This window comes from Chiroxiphia lanceolata, chromosome 3, assembly GCF_009829145.1.
Source record: "Chiroxiphia lanceolata isolate bChiLan1 chromosome 3, bChiLan1.pri, whole genome shotgun sequence".
Classification (NCBI taxonomy): Eukaryota; Metazoa; Chordata; class Aves; order Passeriformes; family Pipridae; genus Chiroxiphia; species Chiroxiphia lanceolata.
Window position 1 is genome coordinate 57,301,471 of NC_045639.1, and position 16,106 is coordinate 57,317,576.

Below are 16,106 nucleotides of genomic sequence, written 5' to 3' on the forward strand. Positions count from 1 at the left end.
TCAGGAACTGTAAAATAATTTTTGTTAGACAAAACCAAAGCATAATTTATTTTGCATTTGAGTCTTTATTCTACAACACAAACAACATAAATAGTTTATACTTTTTGTTTTAAAATATTTCCATTTCAGAATTCAGTCAGAATAAAATATACAGAAAATACAATTTGCAAGCCAGCTGACAGTGACTGCCTGACCACTGGACACCCAAGGACCATACAAAGCTAGCGGCACAACAGGATGCAGCGGACATAAGAAGGTGTTTTTCTAAAGAAGAGCAGAAAGGTAGAGGGAGGAAACATGGATGAGACCAAGGAATTGCAGCTAGGTATCAAATTAGCAGAAGGTAAACCCCATGTAAGCACTTGCTTGACAAGGTGATTTATAGTCTCTCTTAAAAAATATTACTGGCTCCTCCTGAATATACAGCTAGAGAGATTAAGTCCTGGGAATCATGTTTTGTGGTAAAATGCTTCCTGTGGCAGCCATCATCATGGAAATAAAATTTTATTTTTTTTAATTTTCAAACAGGAAAGGCTTAGATCTTTGGTGAAATGGAGTGTCCACTCCCTTTGGCTTGCCTTCAGTTCTGGTTGAAGGGCCCATAGAAGTATGTCTGCGGTCTCACAAATAATGACCAAAAGTGGGGAGAGAAAAGAGGCAGAGAACAGAAAGTAGGAGGAACTGAAAGAAGGTGCTTGCTACTGTCATTGTGTACTTCTCAATCTCTTGCTCCCATCTGCGCCAGCAAACAACACGCAGTACAGGGCTCTGTCACCACCATGCTCTGCCACTCCTGGCTGTTTCCCCTTTGGTATCGAATCCTGCCTTCCCCTGCAGAGTAGGTGGCTCAGGAGCCACAGCCTGCTTATGGAGGTGATATTTGTCCCTTGCTTTAACCTGTGTACCTGTGCCTCTCAGCTAGCTCAGCTCTCTCACTGCAGCTTGCTTCTTGTGAAAGGATGGCACTTCAGTGCAGCCCAGATGAACCAAATGCATGGATAGGAAACAGAGCCTTGGTGCTCCATGGTATTTAGATGAAATTTATGGAAGTACATAAACTACCTTTTGAAAAGTGGGATGTTGGGGTAAAAGGATTGAAATAGATCCTGTTGCCATGTTTCTTAACCAAAAATGCTTTCCATAAACCCTGATTCAATGTGGCAGTGGAGTCTATGCAAACCTCAACCTGTGATTTTGCCAAAAACTGGAATTTGAGGGATCTGGTTCCACAGGCAAGCTCAGTATTGCATTAATCCAGGATCATACAGTGCAGCTCCACTAATAACCACAGAATTAGGGCATTTCTTCTTCCCTCTGCTTTTAGTTTTCAGCTTCGAGACCTCTGACCACTAAGTGAAAAGACTGGTGCATACTTAGGCCATGTGTGTTTTCATTTTTTATTTTTAAATATCCAGCACTGTATGTTTGGCCAAATCTGTCTGTTTAGTATTATTAGTGTCACATATTAAGTATATGTTCTGAGGGGGATTAGTGGAAACAACAGAAAGAGGATATACGACTTCTTCCTTGCAGCTGTACAACTTCCTGGAGTCCCAGGTGTGTTGCTGGTGAGGGCCACTAAGAGACCCTTTAGTCATATCCCTATAGAAGCTCCACTTAAAATAGGGAGTTTCAGTGAAGAGGGATCACTAGCTGCCAGATGCTGTTATCTATATTGCATAAAATCCAACATTTGTGCTTCTGTGCTATAGTAACTTGGTCCTTCTATACTTACAAAATACAGTTAGGGGTTTTTTTTTGTCATGTACACAGGTCTTTTCATAAATGACTGTAACTGGAGTAATGAGTAAGTAGCCTGCTTAAACATGGTCTTAGTACAAAAGAGGAAAAAAAAAGAGAGCAATTCCCTTTTTTGTGAATTAAAAACAATTTATCACTGAGAGATGGCATGTCTAGAATGGATTGCTAAAGGTGACAATAGCCAAACCACACGCTCAATTTCTCAATTGGCTTCTACACAGATGAGGAGCTAGGTAAAAATAAAACACTTCAGCTTGTTTGGGTCAGCCTCCTACTGGATCTGTGCAAAAGCAAAGGTTCCAATTTTGCAGCACCGGGATGCATGGGACTATGTGCTAGTTCCTGTGGATTCTTCAAGTAGGAGCTGTATAGGGGACAGCAGCAGAATGGGTGATGCGAGGAACTGTACAGGACTTACCCTTTCCTGAGAACTTGTAAACCCGTATGTAGAGACTAAAGGATTCAAGGACCGAGTCCTGAGTAGTAAAGATGTCTAGGTACTTAACTTCCATTGATTTCAACAGCTTTGGCACTTTGTACCTTTCTTCACAGGTTAGGCCCACATTCAAAGTGCAGGCAGCACATGGAGCTGGACCTCTCTACTTGCTAGTTTGTTTGCTGCTCGGTTTCATGCCAGTGCTGTGACAAGCTCTGAAGTGTCAATACCAACACTGAAATGCTGCTGTATCAAGTACAGATGATGATTACACACAGTAATGTAAGGTACTTAGAGGTGGGGGTTATAACTTTGGTGAGCGAGAATTTGTCAGTGAATTTAGGTTAATGTTTAGGTTTTTAAAAAAAACTTGAAGCTCAACCTGAAAGGCAAAGCACCTTACAAGTCACAGGTGTAAACTGTGCTTGGTCTTGGCATGAGCCAGCCATAGTGCAGAGGACATGAATTTTTTATCTGTAATAAGGCAAAAAACTGTGTTGCCTGTGCTTGGAGTTGTGCAAGGAAAGTTTTGCCTAAATCTTTTCCTAGTAATTCTTTCTAGATGCTAAATTAAGTCAGTTATTCTCACATGAGTGTTTATCCCCAGGAAAATATTAAATCCGTATCTTAACATCTTAAGGACATGAAAGTATGTTAACCAAAAGATAGTGGTGGTAATTCTATGGCTGATGAATGTTTAGAAAATGTACCAGAGTAACTGCGTTAACCAGTGCTGGTGTGATATAAGCACTTGGACAGCATGATAAACATATTACTAATGTGGATAGCTCTCTGTAAATCTGCTGAATGCTCAGAATATGACAGTGACTGGAGCTACAGGTATCTGTAGATACAGGCATCAGTCATCTCATACGTCTGCATGTGTTCACAGTACGGAATAAAGTGCAAACACATGCAATGGCCTGAGACCATGTAAGCTGGGGTCAAACCTTGCTTCTGGTATGTAAGAGAAGGATCACTTTCTTGATGAGTGCTCTGCTTTTGTCCGCTTTAAATATTTGCAGTGATGAGCTATTTCATGTGCTTAAAGGTAGTTGATGATGGACAACAGCAACTTTCTCTGTTAGTGGTTGCCTACAAGATTTGAAAACGAGTGTCCTTGCCTCTGCTTGCTGCAGTCACCCTGAGGAGGGCAGTGTGAATTAGGCAAAGGCAGTAGAGGTGCAGCTCTGGTACCTGAGAAGGATGTCAAGCCACCAGAGTAAAGCTGCCAAGATGCTGCTGTTAGCTCATGCATTAGGTTATAGAGCTATAAGTGAGGATTTGAATGGGTTATATGTGTGAGAAAGACTTACACGTGTGAATACAAGGGCTACTTTGTGCTACTGACTGAGGTGCTTCCCCAGTCACAAGCAGAAAAGCTGCTGTAGCATGGACACGTAGCTGGACATGACTGGGATGTTCGGGAATCCCCTCCTGAAGCTTATGACAGGCTGATGCCAGTCACCTTTTCCTGGGACTGTCCTGGCAGACTCCTCCTTTGGGCTATAAAAGCTTGAGGTTGGAAGGTATCACACTGGCAGCCATGAGGCATGAAACAGATTGTACAGATCTATGAAATAGTGACTTAACGCGTTTATTGTTCTACTTCTTTGGGGCTTGCTGATGTCTATGGCTAAACTAGCAAAAAAATTGCTGAGAATCCAATGAACTAACTCAATTTTTTTATTTGTTTGTAATTTGAGGTGCATCAGAAGGCTTCTACATCTCAGATTAATGGTTACTGAAGTGGCCCTGGGCTGCTCTCCTCACCTGCTTATCATTTAACACATAAAGAAAAGGAAGAGCAGCACATGCTGAATTTTGCTATGTAAAGCTTGCTGCTTCAAACCCCACACGCCTCCTTTTAAATCACATTTCTGGAATTACTAAAAGTTACTCATGGCCTCTTATGGAGGGGTATTAATAAGAAGAGGCACTGAGGGTGACAATGGGCACTTGGTGCACAATTTGAAGGACAATGTTTAAAACAGGGCAACAGCAGTATAGCAAATCTACTCCTCATTTTCCAGTATGGTAGTTGCAGTGTAAATAGTTGAAATTAAATTATATTTTAGGTCAAGATGGTGGCTAATCAGATAATACTAGGTTATACCGTTCATGACTTGAGAGAGGTGGTAGTGGTATTGTCACTCCTAGAGCTTTTTTTCTGTTTTGCAGAAGGATTTTGTATTGCAACCAGAACACATAACCATAGTGTTTCCTAGATACTAGGGTCTCTTCTGTAGTCCTGGGTGATTTCACCAGTACTGCTGCCAATTTTAGTACCCCAACGTAATTCAGGGATTTTCTTTAGTTTTAGATCAGTACCACAAGGATCTGCATCCATTCAATGCATTTATAATGAAAACCTGTTTTCATTATAAATGCATTATAATGAAATTTATAATGAAAACCTGGGTTTCTTTAAATAATCAAAACCTGTTTTGCATATGGTTTATTATTCTGATTTCTGTTGTTGCCTAACTAATGTACTGCTGTAAAACCAGTTCTATATAGATGCCCAGTAAAAACTTGCACAAAAAATATAACCACTCTTTTACTCTACCTAAAGATGTATAAGAAGGACATGGCAACAGAACTCAAACTGTGCTGCAACTCTCCCAGATACCAAAGGCTAATCTAACCTGTCCCCGAGGAAGTATTTAAACTGTTGGGAGAAAACTGACAATTGAAAAAACTGTTGGTCATTTATAAATTCAGTTTAGGTGGTAGGAAAGAGTTGTTTTTATGGAACTTTTATGTCCTTTAAACAGTTTAGCAAAGAGAAGTTTCGAAAGAAAGGGAAACAGCATGACTGACACTACAGAAATTTATGGGACAAATATTCCCTGCACAAGTCTAACAGGTAACAAATGGAAAGTAGGCAACAGAGGGAAAAGGCAGGAGGATAGTGGCAGACTCTGTAAACACAGCAGCTTGGGTGATGGCTGTTCAGTGAAGCCTCTTGGCTCCCTTGGGTTTTCTAGGTTTAAGATGCTAAAAGCAGTTAGTTGTGCAAAATCCAGGCCTGATATAAAGAGATGACATTTTGAGAATGCTTTGGAGCAGGGACTGAAGCTGTATATTTAGTTGGTATGCACATTTTAAAAGTCTTGGGAGAACAGCATTAAGGGGTCACCAAAGATTAAAAATCAACTTATTTTCAACAAGTTATTTCAACTCTGATCAACAAATTATGTGGCATGGGAGTTCCAGATGGAATGTCCCAGGGGCCATGACATAACTTGTGCAGCAAGGTAACCCTTTGCTGTGTCTAGTGTGAAGAGCATCACATATGCATTTGACAACACAAGTCAATCCTTCCCGTTCTCCTCCCTCTTACTAGTAACAGCAAATTGCAGTAGTCCCTATAGGAGTGCTGCACAGAGGGGGATGAACCTCCACGAGGATCTATCCCTTTCTATTTACAGCAGCAGGTAAGAAATGGGAGAGAAACAGGAAAGACTTTCAGACTATTTTCCATCTTGCTTCAGCTCAATGTGAAATGATAGGCTACATTTAACAAAGGTGATAAGGGTGTTCCTGGTTACAGCAGCTCTATATAAGCAAACAAATTTCCAGTAGAATCACAGCCTCAGTGTTGCTTAAACTGGAACACTTTATCCCTACTCTGCTTAGTTGAATGCTGCATACCGGCACATGCTGGTATTTACTCTGTGTTGTGTCTTCCCCACGGCTTCACAGGAAACACAAAACAAGCTTCCCTTTTGCCCTTAGGGGGAATTTGACCTGTGAAAAAGTGGTCAGCTGTAGGCATTGCTGAAGAGGCAGCCAGGGTAGCACTGGAGAGAGGGCAGCTCGACAGTGCCGTTTCTCTTCAAGCAATACTCCACAAGAGCAATGAAAGGATCAATAGTCTGTGCTTGTCCAGTTTTAGACCTGGAATACTTTAGCTACTCCAAATGTGACCAGACTTCAAAGGCTCTTCTTGGAGCAAAATCAATTTCCACTTTCTTTAGTAAGTGATGTATATGGTTACTATAATAGTCTTTAGTTGCCTATCCTCTCTCATGCTAATTTTTGAAGGGAAAATGTTATCCTGAAAAGTTTTTGCTTGTCATACAGCTCCATCTTTTTCCCGACTTGCATTTATTTATTTATTTATTTAAGTTACATAGGCTTACTGACCTGGTTTGACATCCACATGACAGTTGCATTCACAGCTAATTGCAAGTGTGGAAGTTCTGCTGCAGTTTCTCGTGGCTCCCACTGTCGCAAATTTGAATTAAAATGAAGGGTACTGAAATCTATCACCCCTTCAGGTACCAGCCTGACTTACTGGTAGTTTCTGGGTTCTGGGGCCATGCCAGACACTTGGACAGACTCATGTTTTGCCTCCTTTGCTAGTGTGAGCGAGGAATACACAATCTCAAGTGGATGACATAAATCAACAAGCTCATTGTTTCTTAATTTACGACCAACAAACAGGCAACTAACGAACCCCAAATACTTCTTTGCTGTATACCTTGAATGCCTTTTGCCCTTTGCAACAGAGCACTGCTTGGTTTAAATGATGATATCGTAAACTCGGCCCACTCTTCCCAGCCATTCCCGCACTGCCTGGCGGACACGGATATCTGTCACATGGCAAGTCAGCTGGCTGATACAGGGGAACACTGCTGGCTGCAGGGCTGTGAAAGTTTGGTCTGGCAGGGCCTGAATCTGGTTGAGAACTGTCAGCACCATGTTGGTCCATGCCTATAAATAAGTTGGACAGAAAGAAAACACTCTTTAGAAGACCTTTCTAAACAGATGAGCCCATTGGTTGAGGCACAAAATAAGACATCTAGTGGCTACAGCCTCATGAAGAGGACTGAGTAATGCCAGCATATTCATTTAATGTTCACTGTGTTTTCCTAATTCACATTCAGTACTATAAGTAATTGTTTGACTTTGTATTGCAGGTATCATGCTCAGCCTTCATCACCTTTTTTTTTGTCCCACAGTGAACAAAGTCTGTCAAGTTTGATGCCTTCACTGATTTGTTCACTTGGACATGCAAGCAGCAATTTTCTGTTTAGCAACAGAGCCCACTATTTCGGCTCTGGAATTAACAAAAAAACCTCAAGTACAAAAACATTGTGACAAGGAGCATGCTGTTTTCAAAAGCTTTAAGTGGGCTAGAGCCCTCAGCAGTAAGCAATGAGTTTGCTGTAGGTTACTAGTTCTTAAGTGCAGCTTTGACCCAAGTCACAGAAACACTCTTGAAAGCTGAACTAGTATATATATGCCTGATAACACTTCCCTAAAGACCGACTTTCTTTTAATCAGTTTTTTATCAGTACCAGCTGCTGCAAGATTCAGTGCTCATCATGAGGACTTCTTTATATAAAAAGGCATTTAATGAAAAGATTATAATAAAATCAATTAAAAATATGTATAGGTATATTTTTATTTATTGCTATTATTATTAGCATTCCACAAGAATGTCCTACCTGTATCTGGGCCTCAGCATCCCTAACAGATATATTCAAGGAGCTGACTGTAGATCCTGAGCGTGGTCTCTTCTCTTGTCTCAGGATCTCTGGACCAGCACTGAATGAATGCCTCATTTGACCTTGATCTATAAGATGTTGTGGCCGCTGGAGTACGGGTGAATCTGGCCCTCTTGAACCCAGGAGATCCCCTTTCTTTTCCACTTTGATCTCTTTGGTGAAGGATGTCATGGCCTGTTGCTGCTTTCTCTTCTTGTATTCTGTCATGAGCTTGGAGATGGTTTTGTCAGTGGCTATGGTGTAGATCTTGTTGCCAGCACTCTCCCACCATTCTTTTTTCTTAGTTTGCTCTTTTTTCTCTGGTTTAGGACTTAAGGGTGGGGGGAGCAGCAACATTTCTCCACTTCCTCCTCGAGGTGTCAGGCTGTCTCCCAGTTGGTCCCTGATTTGACTCCGGTCATCCTCTGATGGTGTGTCCTTTCCAGATAGCCCTCCAGTCGATGGGGTGGAGGTTTCTGAGTAAAAAGATGGTAAAATGAAGAAGGAGTCACCTTTGAATACTGGAGGCTCCTCTACATTATTCTCCAGGTCCAGATGCATCTGGATATAGTTGTTGCACAGTTCCATGCAGAGCTTATGAAGCCGCTTGATTAGCCACCCCCAGTCCGCATTGCTGACGGGTTGCACGCTCAGAGATGGTATTCGAGCCCTCCACTGCCTCTTCTCCTTCCCTCGGGGGGGACTGACCTGGGCAGTCTCTTCAAAAATGTCTTCGTCTTCTGAAGAACACTGCTGTGATGAGTCTGTGCTTCTCTCATCATCTTCAAAGAGGATCTTTTTCACTTGCTCTGCAGTGATGTTCTCCTGGTTCGTCAGGATTGCACAGACCAAGGCATGGAAGTAGATGTTGAAGCTCATTGCCGACTGTCGATACAAGTTGGCAGCTCCACTTATGCCAGATACTTTTTTCAGCAAACACTTCAAACCAGGTCTCGTGTCAAACTCTCTGGCTGTTCTGTAGGAGTCCAGCAGTAAGTCAAAGATGACAGCCAGGTTTTGCATGGAGATGTACCTGAGAAAACCAGCCAACTTGTTTTCTGGTACTTGTATTGTCATTTTCTCCTCCAAGTTAGAAGGGCCTTTCACGAATTCTTCCAGTAAGATGTCATATAAATTCTGGAGCAGTACTTGGTGGGACAGCAAGCTCACCACTATCGTCCTGAAAGGAATACTTGGTAAACCAAGCATAGGAAGGAAAAAATCATAGAATATTAAAGCGGTGCATTGTGCTTTCACTAGGAGTACAGAACTACTTTATACTGTAGAATCTAAAACAAAAAGTGCAAATGAAAAGCCAAATTTTCACAGTCTTGTTACAAAAGAAGTGGAGAAAGATAAAGCGGTCTAGAATGGTCTTTCAGCTACTCTTTCAAATATTTTCCTAAAAGGGAAGACTCTTGGATTGGTTTAAGCAAAAAGTATCCACAGCAACCATGCTGATAGCACTTGTGTAGAGATGGTATTAAAACAAAACTCTATTATGATTTTTGTCCTTTTCTCCAGTGTCTGACACTGAGGGATTAAATATTCTGGGTTTTAATTTTCTGACAGCGGCAAGTATGCTCAATATTTCAGCCTGCTATAACTGAAGGACTCGTCAACACAAAAGTTACCCTTCCACCAACATGTCAGACAACCTTAACCTTGCCACGACAAATTGAAGCCAAAACTAGTTTACTATTTGGTTTCCATTTCCACTAATGCCAAGAGTATTTCTTAAAATAAACCTCAAAGAGCCAACCAACCAATAAATAAACATGTACAGAAACAGCAGCAGTGCAATGCAGCATGCAAACAAGCTGAAGTCTGGCTGAAGGCACATGTTTGCTCTTAAGACCAACTTGAACACTGAGAAGGTAGCATGGAAATATCTACTCCTAATGCTGCTTCTCACATATAATATTCTTAGCTGTACTCCTGTTAGAGAGATGCTGGGAGTTGTTCTAGCCCTCACTCATATTTGATTTGCACAGGGGACCCAGGAACGGCAAATTCCTCCAACAAAAGTTTTCAGGTCATTCACCAGTAAATAATACTGAGAGGCTTACAGGCAAGTAAGGCTTGGAAGAAAGGGTGGACACAATTGTTGTTTGGTATCTCATGGATTTAAAATTATAAAGTATGGAACCTATCTTAAGGCCTTTAAATAAAAGTCTTTGCATAAGACTGCAGCGGCTATGTTTTAAATGGAGCAGATGCATATAGCAATACTTGTTTTGATGTATGATGGGTTGTGTTTTAATTTGCATGGCTATCGAGTGAGGAAGAGATTTTTCAGTTTGCTTGCAATATTGAAGTTTTAGGTCTAAGTTAAAGCAAATCTTCATGTAACATGAGAAGTTCAGTCATAGACCTTTAATATTTTTTATTGCAAAAATTATTCCCCTTTCATTAAACAACTTTCAAAAGTGTTTGGGAATACCAAAACAAGAAGTCTAATTTTAATTTTTTTTTTTTTTTGAGAAATCATATCAAAACTCGGTTTTGAGAATGAAACATAGAAAAAAAAAGTTCAGACTGTTCTCGGTTTAAGTTACTCATGTCAGTTCACTTACTATGACACAGCTGTCAGTGCTGATATGTGAGTAAAATTTATCTCACAGTGCTAAAATCTTGATGATTAACACATATAATGGTGCTCTTTATGGGGAAGTAGTTTTCTGCTGTAAAAATCATTAGAGGCTCTGACTCAGAAAAACTCTTAAGAGCATGTATATAGTTAAATGAGAGCTTGCAGTGATTTCAAGCAACTAATCCTGTTTCAAAAGCATGGTCAGGAATGAAGGAGATCTGCTTTCCTTGTAATAGCCAAAAAAGCGATTTACAAGGACAGTGTAAAGTACTGCTCAATCCCAAAACAAACTAGTACAGCAATATAGGTGAAAACACAGTGTCAAAGCTGGTTAAGGATAGTATTTTCTTATTCTCCAAAGTTTCAAAATGAAATATATGATTATTTTTTAGGAAGAAGAAAAGCTCCCTTACCCCAGCTTCCTGTGAAACGATGCAGCATTAAGGAAACAAAAGCAAAAGGGAGAAGAGAAACCCTGCTAAGGTTAAAGTAAAACTTTTGAAAGGCCACAGTTACTAGCATGCATGACTGGCATATTACTGCACTGCTGTAGCAAATAATAAGAAAAACAGTGGCACAGTCAACTTTTGAGCTATGTTTTGGTGAAAAAATGAGTATTGCTGGGGTAACGCTTTCTGGCATATATACTTTTTGCAGTTGTTTAGACAAAGCGCAGTGTGAGAGCATTCAGAGTTTGTATTAATTGCAAGCTTTATACATTTATTTATCTAAAGATAAGCAAGACCCACACTACCTTTACAAACAGAGCCTGTTAGATTGCATGGCCTTGTGTGCTGTGAGAAGTGAGTATTCCAGTCTTTTGCTTTGCTTTCATTATAACAAGATGAATAATCTGCTAACCTTTGAATAAAGCAGGTATTTTCCCACCACAAAGGAAGGGTTTAGACTGTGATCTTAAGCTTTCTTTGTCTCCGCACAGGGCCACGGGCTCTGAAGGCAAGGAAACAGAGCATGTGCTCTCAGGGGAAACTTCTGTACAGCAGTGTAAGAACAGAGACATCTTGCATGATCTTCCAGTTCAGCTAAAGAAAAAAACATCACATTCTGCCTCCTTGTTGCAAGCAATAGTTTAGATTTGAATGAGACTGCCTGAAGTGGTACAGAAGTAGGTTTGGTATTTTGTAAAAGACAATTTCATGCCATGTATTTTATACCTCGCAATACAAACACAAACCCTGAATGCAGAATTCTGATTCTTGGCCCTACTGATGTTACAGCAGTTGTTTAAAGAACCGAGTGCAAGCAAAAAGAAATATTCTTTGACAGGATCAGATTGTCATGCAAATGCATGAATTTCTGAGGCAGTAACATAATGGAAGGACTTCCACAAAAATAAACTGCCAAGCAAAATCAATGTTCCCTAGCTCAATATGTTGACAGTTTTTCACAGCTTTGGATGTGGTCTCTTCAATTTATACTGTTCCAGCTTATCCATTAACTTTTTTCACCTTCTTAATTGAGTAATACTGAATTTAAAAGACCATTAGTGAAGCAGACATTGCATTTGCAAGGTATCATTACAAACATAACAGTGTCACAAAACCTAATTTGATCAGAGTATTCATTTCTTTTTATGAGCTCTAGGGAGAGGTATAGTTTGCCAGGCTCAGTTCACATCTCTGTGTGGAAATATTTTTATCTTACTTTTAATGACATAGTATTTTCCTGAGAAGATACTTTACCTTCTCTGGCTATGCCCATTTGGTTTCTTATCTGGTGGCAGGTCAATGATGAGCACACATGACTGGGCATGTTCAAACCCTTCCTTGTTGCTAGGAGTCTTTGGGGAGCACTGAGTCTCCAGCATGAAGACCTAGAAAACAACAAGTTACATAAAACAGTCAGTTTAGCACTTGCACTGGGTTCTTGGGGGCACTCGAAAATAGGATTCCCTTCATTGCAAAAATCTGTCATATTGAATTATTTTATAGTGATAGAGAGAATGCAAGGTATCCCCCAAGGCAGACCTTCCCTGGAGCATGCTGGTTTGGTAAAACAGCCTCAGAGCAATGGGCTACCTCCAGACATCCATAGAGCACAGGGCAAAGGACAGACATATTTTCCTTTGAACTTATATAAGGCATAGTACCAAAAGCCAAAACAAGCTTTCTGCTGCCTGTACACTACTATAGAAAATACCAAGTATAGTGGAGACAAGGATCTGTTTGCATAGTTAGCCCTGTTGCACCTAGAAAGGCTGGTTGTCAGAAGGATTATTTTCAGCCATTAAGATACAGAAATCTAATATGCAATTCTGTGGGGGTGTGTCGTGGTTTAACCACAGCCAGCAGCTAAGTGACACACAGACACTGCTTACCACACCCCACACCCATCCCTCTCAAGGATGGGGAGGAGAATCAGGGAAAAGGTAAAACCTATGGGTTGAAATAAAAACGGTTTAATAATTTAAATAAAATATAATAATAACAACAACCACCACCACCACAAAAAGAGAGGCAACAAAAAAGAAAGAGAGAGAAATGAACTTGCACAGTACAGTTGCTCATCACCCACAGACCAATGCTCAGTCTGTTCCTGAGCAGTGATCAGCCCCTTCCTGCCAACTCCCCCCATTTACATGCTAAGCATGACAATCTATGGTATGGAATATCCCTTAGGTTGGTTTCCATCAGCTGTCCCCCTGAGCTTCTTGTGCATCTCCTCATTGGCAGAGCATGGGAATCTGAAGAGTCCTTGACTTAGAGTAACCACTGCTCAGCAACAAGTAAAACATCAGTGTGTTATCAACATTATTCTCATACTAAACTCAAACCACAGCACTCTACCAGCTACTAGGAAGAAAATTAACTCCATCCCAGCCAACACAAGGACAGTGGGAAATGGGGAGACAACTCTCAGTTGCTGTAGCTTTGTTTTGTAGCTTCATAGTTGCAGTAAATTCCCTCTGAGAAGGACTCGAGGGGTGCCACTGATAGCGTCTACAAGAAAAGTATAAATACCACATTCCCTGCTTTCTTGAGTTCTGCATCTTTAAAACTTAATTTAAAACATTTTTTTCTATTCGAAAAATCTCTGCCACTGCCACATTATTTGTGATCACCAATCCTGATCTGTGTGTTTCAGATTTTCAAGCAGCATCAGGGTATGATTTTTTAAGTCAGAAATTGATACCAAACATCTGTTAGCTGTTTTAATCTAGGTGCTTTCCCATGCTGAAGCTGTCATACAGTATTTACAGTTTTATGGTTCCCCACAGGTCATTAAGTTCAGTCTTCTGTATTTCAAAGAACTTGTTTCATATAACTACTTTCATAAAATGAATAACCTCCATTGTAGTCAAAAGAACCCTAAGAAAGTTGTCTCAAAGTCTGCTTTGCTAATGAGGAGTTAGTTGTGAGTTTTAAATAATTTTTTAAATATCAGCATTATCCTCTAATTCCCAGCAACTCTTTTTCTTCTCTGTAACCTATATCTAGATATTTATAGAGAAAAAAAATCTGCATTTCTCTATAAACTCTGCTTTGATAGGTTAAACAAATCTTGTTTTCCTAGTTTCATATCCCCATCTCTGTTTTAGCACATTTTTTGTCCTTTGAATTTATCGTTCTTTAACAGAGTAAACAGAAATGTATATGACATTCTAGATGTGGATTCATGGTAACGTTCTGTTCTTCTATCAGAAAGGTTTCCACTGATGTACCCTAATGCTGCTAATTACACAATAATCTCATCATCAGTTTTCCTAAGTTATTCGTGCATCTTTCCCCACTCTAGGCATTCCTAATCCCTATTTACAGGGGGACAGTTTTTAGGTTTTATTTTCCTGGTTCTTATTATTTTTTCTGAATACTGCTGTTAAATAAATAAATGTTAGTCTGGTGATGAGGAAGTCTTTGCCTGTAGGGTTTGTGAGGAAGGTGGTGGCAAAAATTTACTTTCATAAAGTAAACCTCCAACTTTAAAAGGTTCTCTGACTTGCCCTGAAACATCCATCAGTACCTGTTGTGCCATGGCTCTGATTCTCCAGTATTCTGCTTCAGCACTTGGCGAGAGGGAGGGGGCTGCCACCTTCACTTCACAGGCATCTCCACTAAAGCTTTCAGAACCACTGTGGAAATAGCCCAACAGGTTCTATAGAGAGACACAACATCAGACTTTCACTGTGCGTTAAACAAATCAGTGGCTGTAGCGATGTCCAGCCTGTTTGTGTGAAATACAAGATTTAGAGTGACCTGTCCCATTACCATCAGCTGGTCACCTGCTATTTAGCAATTTAATACATCCAATGTAAAGGCACTACAGCTTCTTATGTACTCTGGCCTGCGATGACTTAGCAGCATGTTTTGTTTACAAGACAGTGAGCCGAAAACTAATCTATATGAGCACACAGCTGCAGGGTTAAGTAAGCAACATCGTCTTCTCTCTAGTTTTAGTCAATCCAGAGGAAGAAATGGATCAAAAGGGACGTTTTCACCTACTGAACTCTTCTGATTTCATGCTGGCAAGGCAATTTAAAATAAGTCTGTTAGCTACTAGTGTTGTCCTGTGTTTAGAAAAACTGGTTTCAATCTCCATTGTTGGTGCAACATGCTTCATTGTGAATTGACAAATTAAAAATGCTATGACACAATCTTTAAGCTTCTTTTCCTGGCTCTATACACAAAAACTTGTCTGAAGAATTAAAAACAACTTGTCAAAAATTAGTGAGTCTATAGTGTGATTACATTTTGACTGTTGGCAAAAAGGCAGTTTTACCTTTACTGGTTCCAGAGTGGCAGAGAAGGCATCCTGCAAGGCACAACAGGCAAGCCTCCACATCTCTTCCGTAAAAACAGGCCCTGCTGTCACTAACACATACCTGCAAGAACACAGAAAAATGTTACAGTGTTCAAGAAGGAACTAGACAATTCTTACTTGTAAAGGGAGGAGGCTGAAAATCCCCATCTCTGGAAGAGTTCAGGGCAGGTTGGATGGGGCTTTGAGCAACCTGGTCTAGTGGAAGGTGTCCCTGCCAATGGCAGGGGTCTTGAAACTAGATGATCTTTAAGGTCCCTTCCAACCCAAACCATTCTATGATTCTATGAAAACAGAACAACAGGCTCATTTAGTAATCCAATCTCCTCAGTTGTTACCCTGACCTATTTTTGTAATTACACTGTAGTTTTGACTTTTTTTCTCCTTTGTTTTTTGTCTTTAAGTATTCATCTTGCCACAAGAACCACACATTGTGTAAGTACATAAATGCAGCGCTTATTTTGATTATGACTGTAATAACCTGAAGACTGTGAAAGATATTAATTACCTCTAAAGATGTGTGAATTCCAATGGAAAAACCCTTGAGTATTTTTGTTAAGGATCAATTAACTAGATATAAAGTAATGTCCAAGAGCTTTTTATGGGAATCATACATACAGTAATGCTTAAAATCACAGGTTCTGAAGTACACTGAAAACAGCAAGAACAGGCTAGTAAGTCTAAAATTCATTATTCAAATAACAAGAAGTTAGATATATTGTGGACATCTTTTGAGATGTTGACCAACTTAATCAGTCCACAAGTTCTTCAAAGACATAGACATCTTTTTTTGAATATGTTAAGAGTGAACAGATGGGGTTACCTGATACAAGAGCAACCAACTCTGGAAATAATTTCTGTTGGTTCTGCCACACAGGCTACCAGCAACTTGAAAAGATCTTTCAGCATAGTATTGATCATATTTTCATAACCAATATCTATAAGGAAAAGACACAGGCTGTTTTTAACATCATTGCCTTTTCATTATAATTAGAGATACACAATCTTGCTACATTTAAATGCTATTCAGAGAATTTGCAAA

At 40.1% G+C, this 16,106-nt stretch overlaps 1 protein-coding gene across 5 annotated transcripts in view; it reads right to left on the minus strand.

The window, feature by feature from the left end:
• Positions 1-45: 45 nt before the first annotated feature.
• The window catches only part of ARFGEF3 (ARFGEF family member 3), a 90,822-nt gene continuing 74,761 nt past the window's right edge, over positions 46-16,106 (minus strand). For 3 of the 5 annotated variants that reach the window (XM_032681927.1, XM_032681923.1, XM_032681925.1), the window contains 7 exons: positions 15,888-16,002; positions 15,026-15,128; positions 14,270-14,401; positions 11,992-12,122; positions 10,702-10,710; positions 7,657-8,887; positions 46-6,919 (listed from right to left, as the gene is read on the minus strand). In XM_032681927.1, coding sequence (XP_032537818.1) covers positions 6,728-6,919; positions 7,657-8,887; positions 10,702-10,710; positions 11,992-12,122; positions 14,270-14,401; positions 15,026-15,128; positions 15,888-16,002 — 1,913 coding nt within the window. In that variant the 3' untranslated portion in view covers positions 46-6,727. The remainder of the gene's footprint in view (positions 6,920-7,656; positions 8,888-10,701; positions 10,711-11,991; positions 12,123-14,269; positions 14,402-15,025; positions 15,129-15,887; positions 16,003-16,106) is intronic. The other 2 variants (XM_032681924.1, XM_032681926.1) reach the window with 1 other exon arrangement.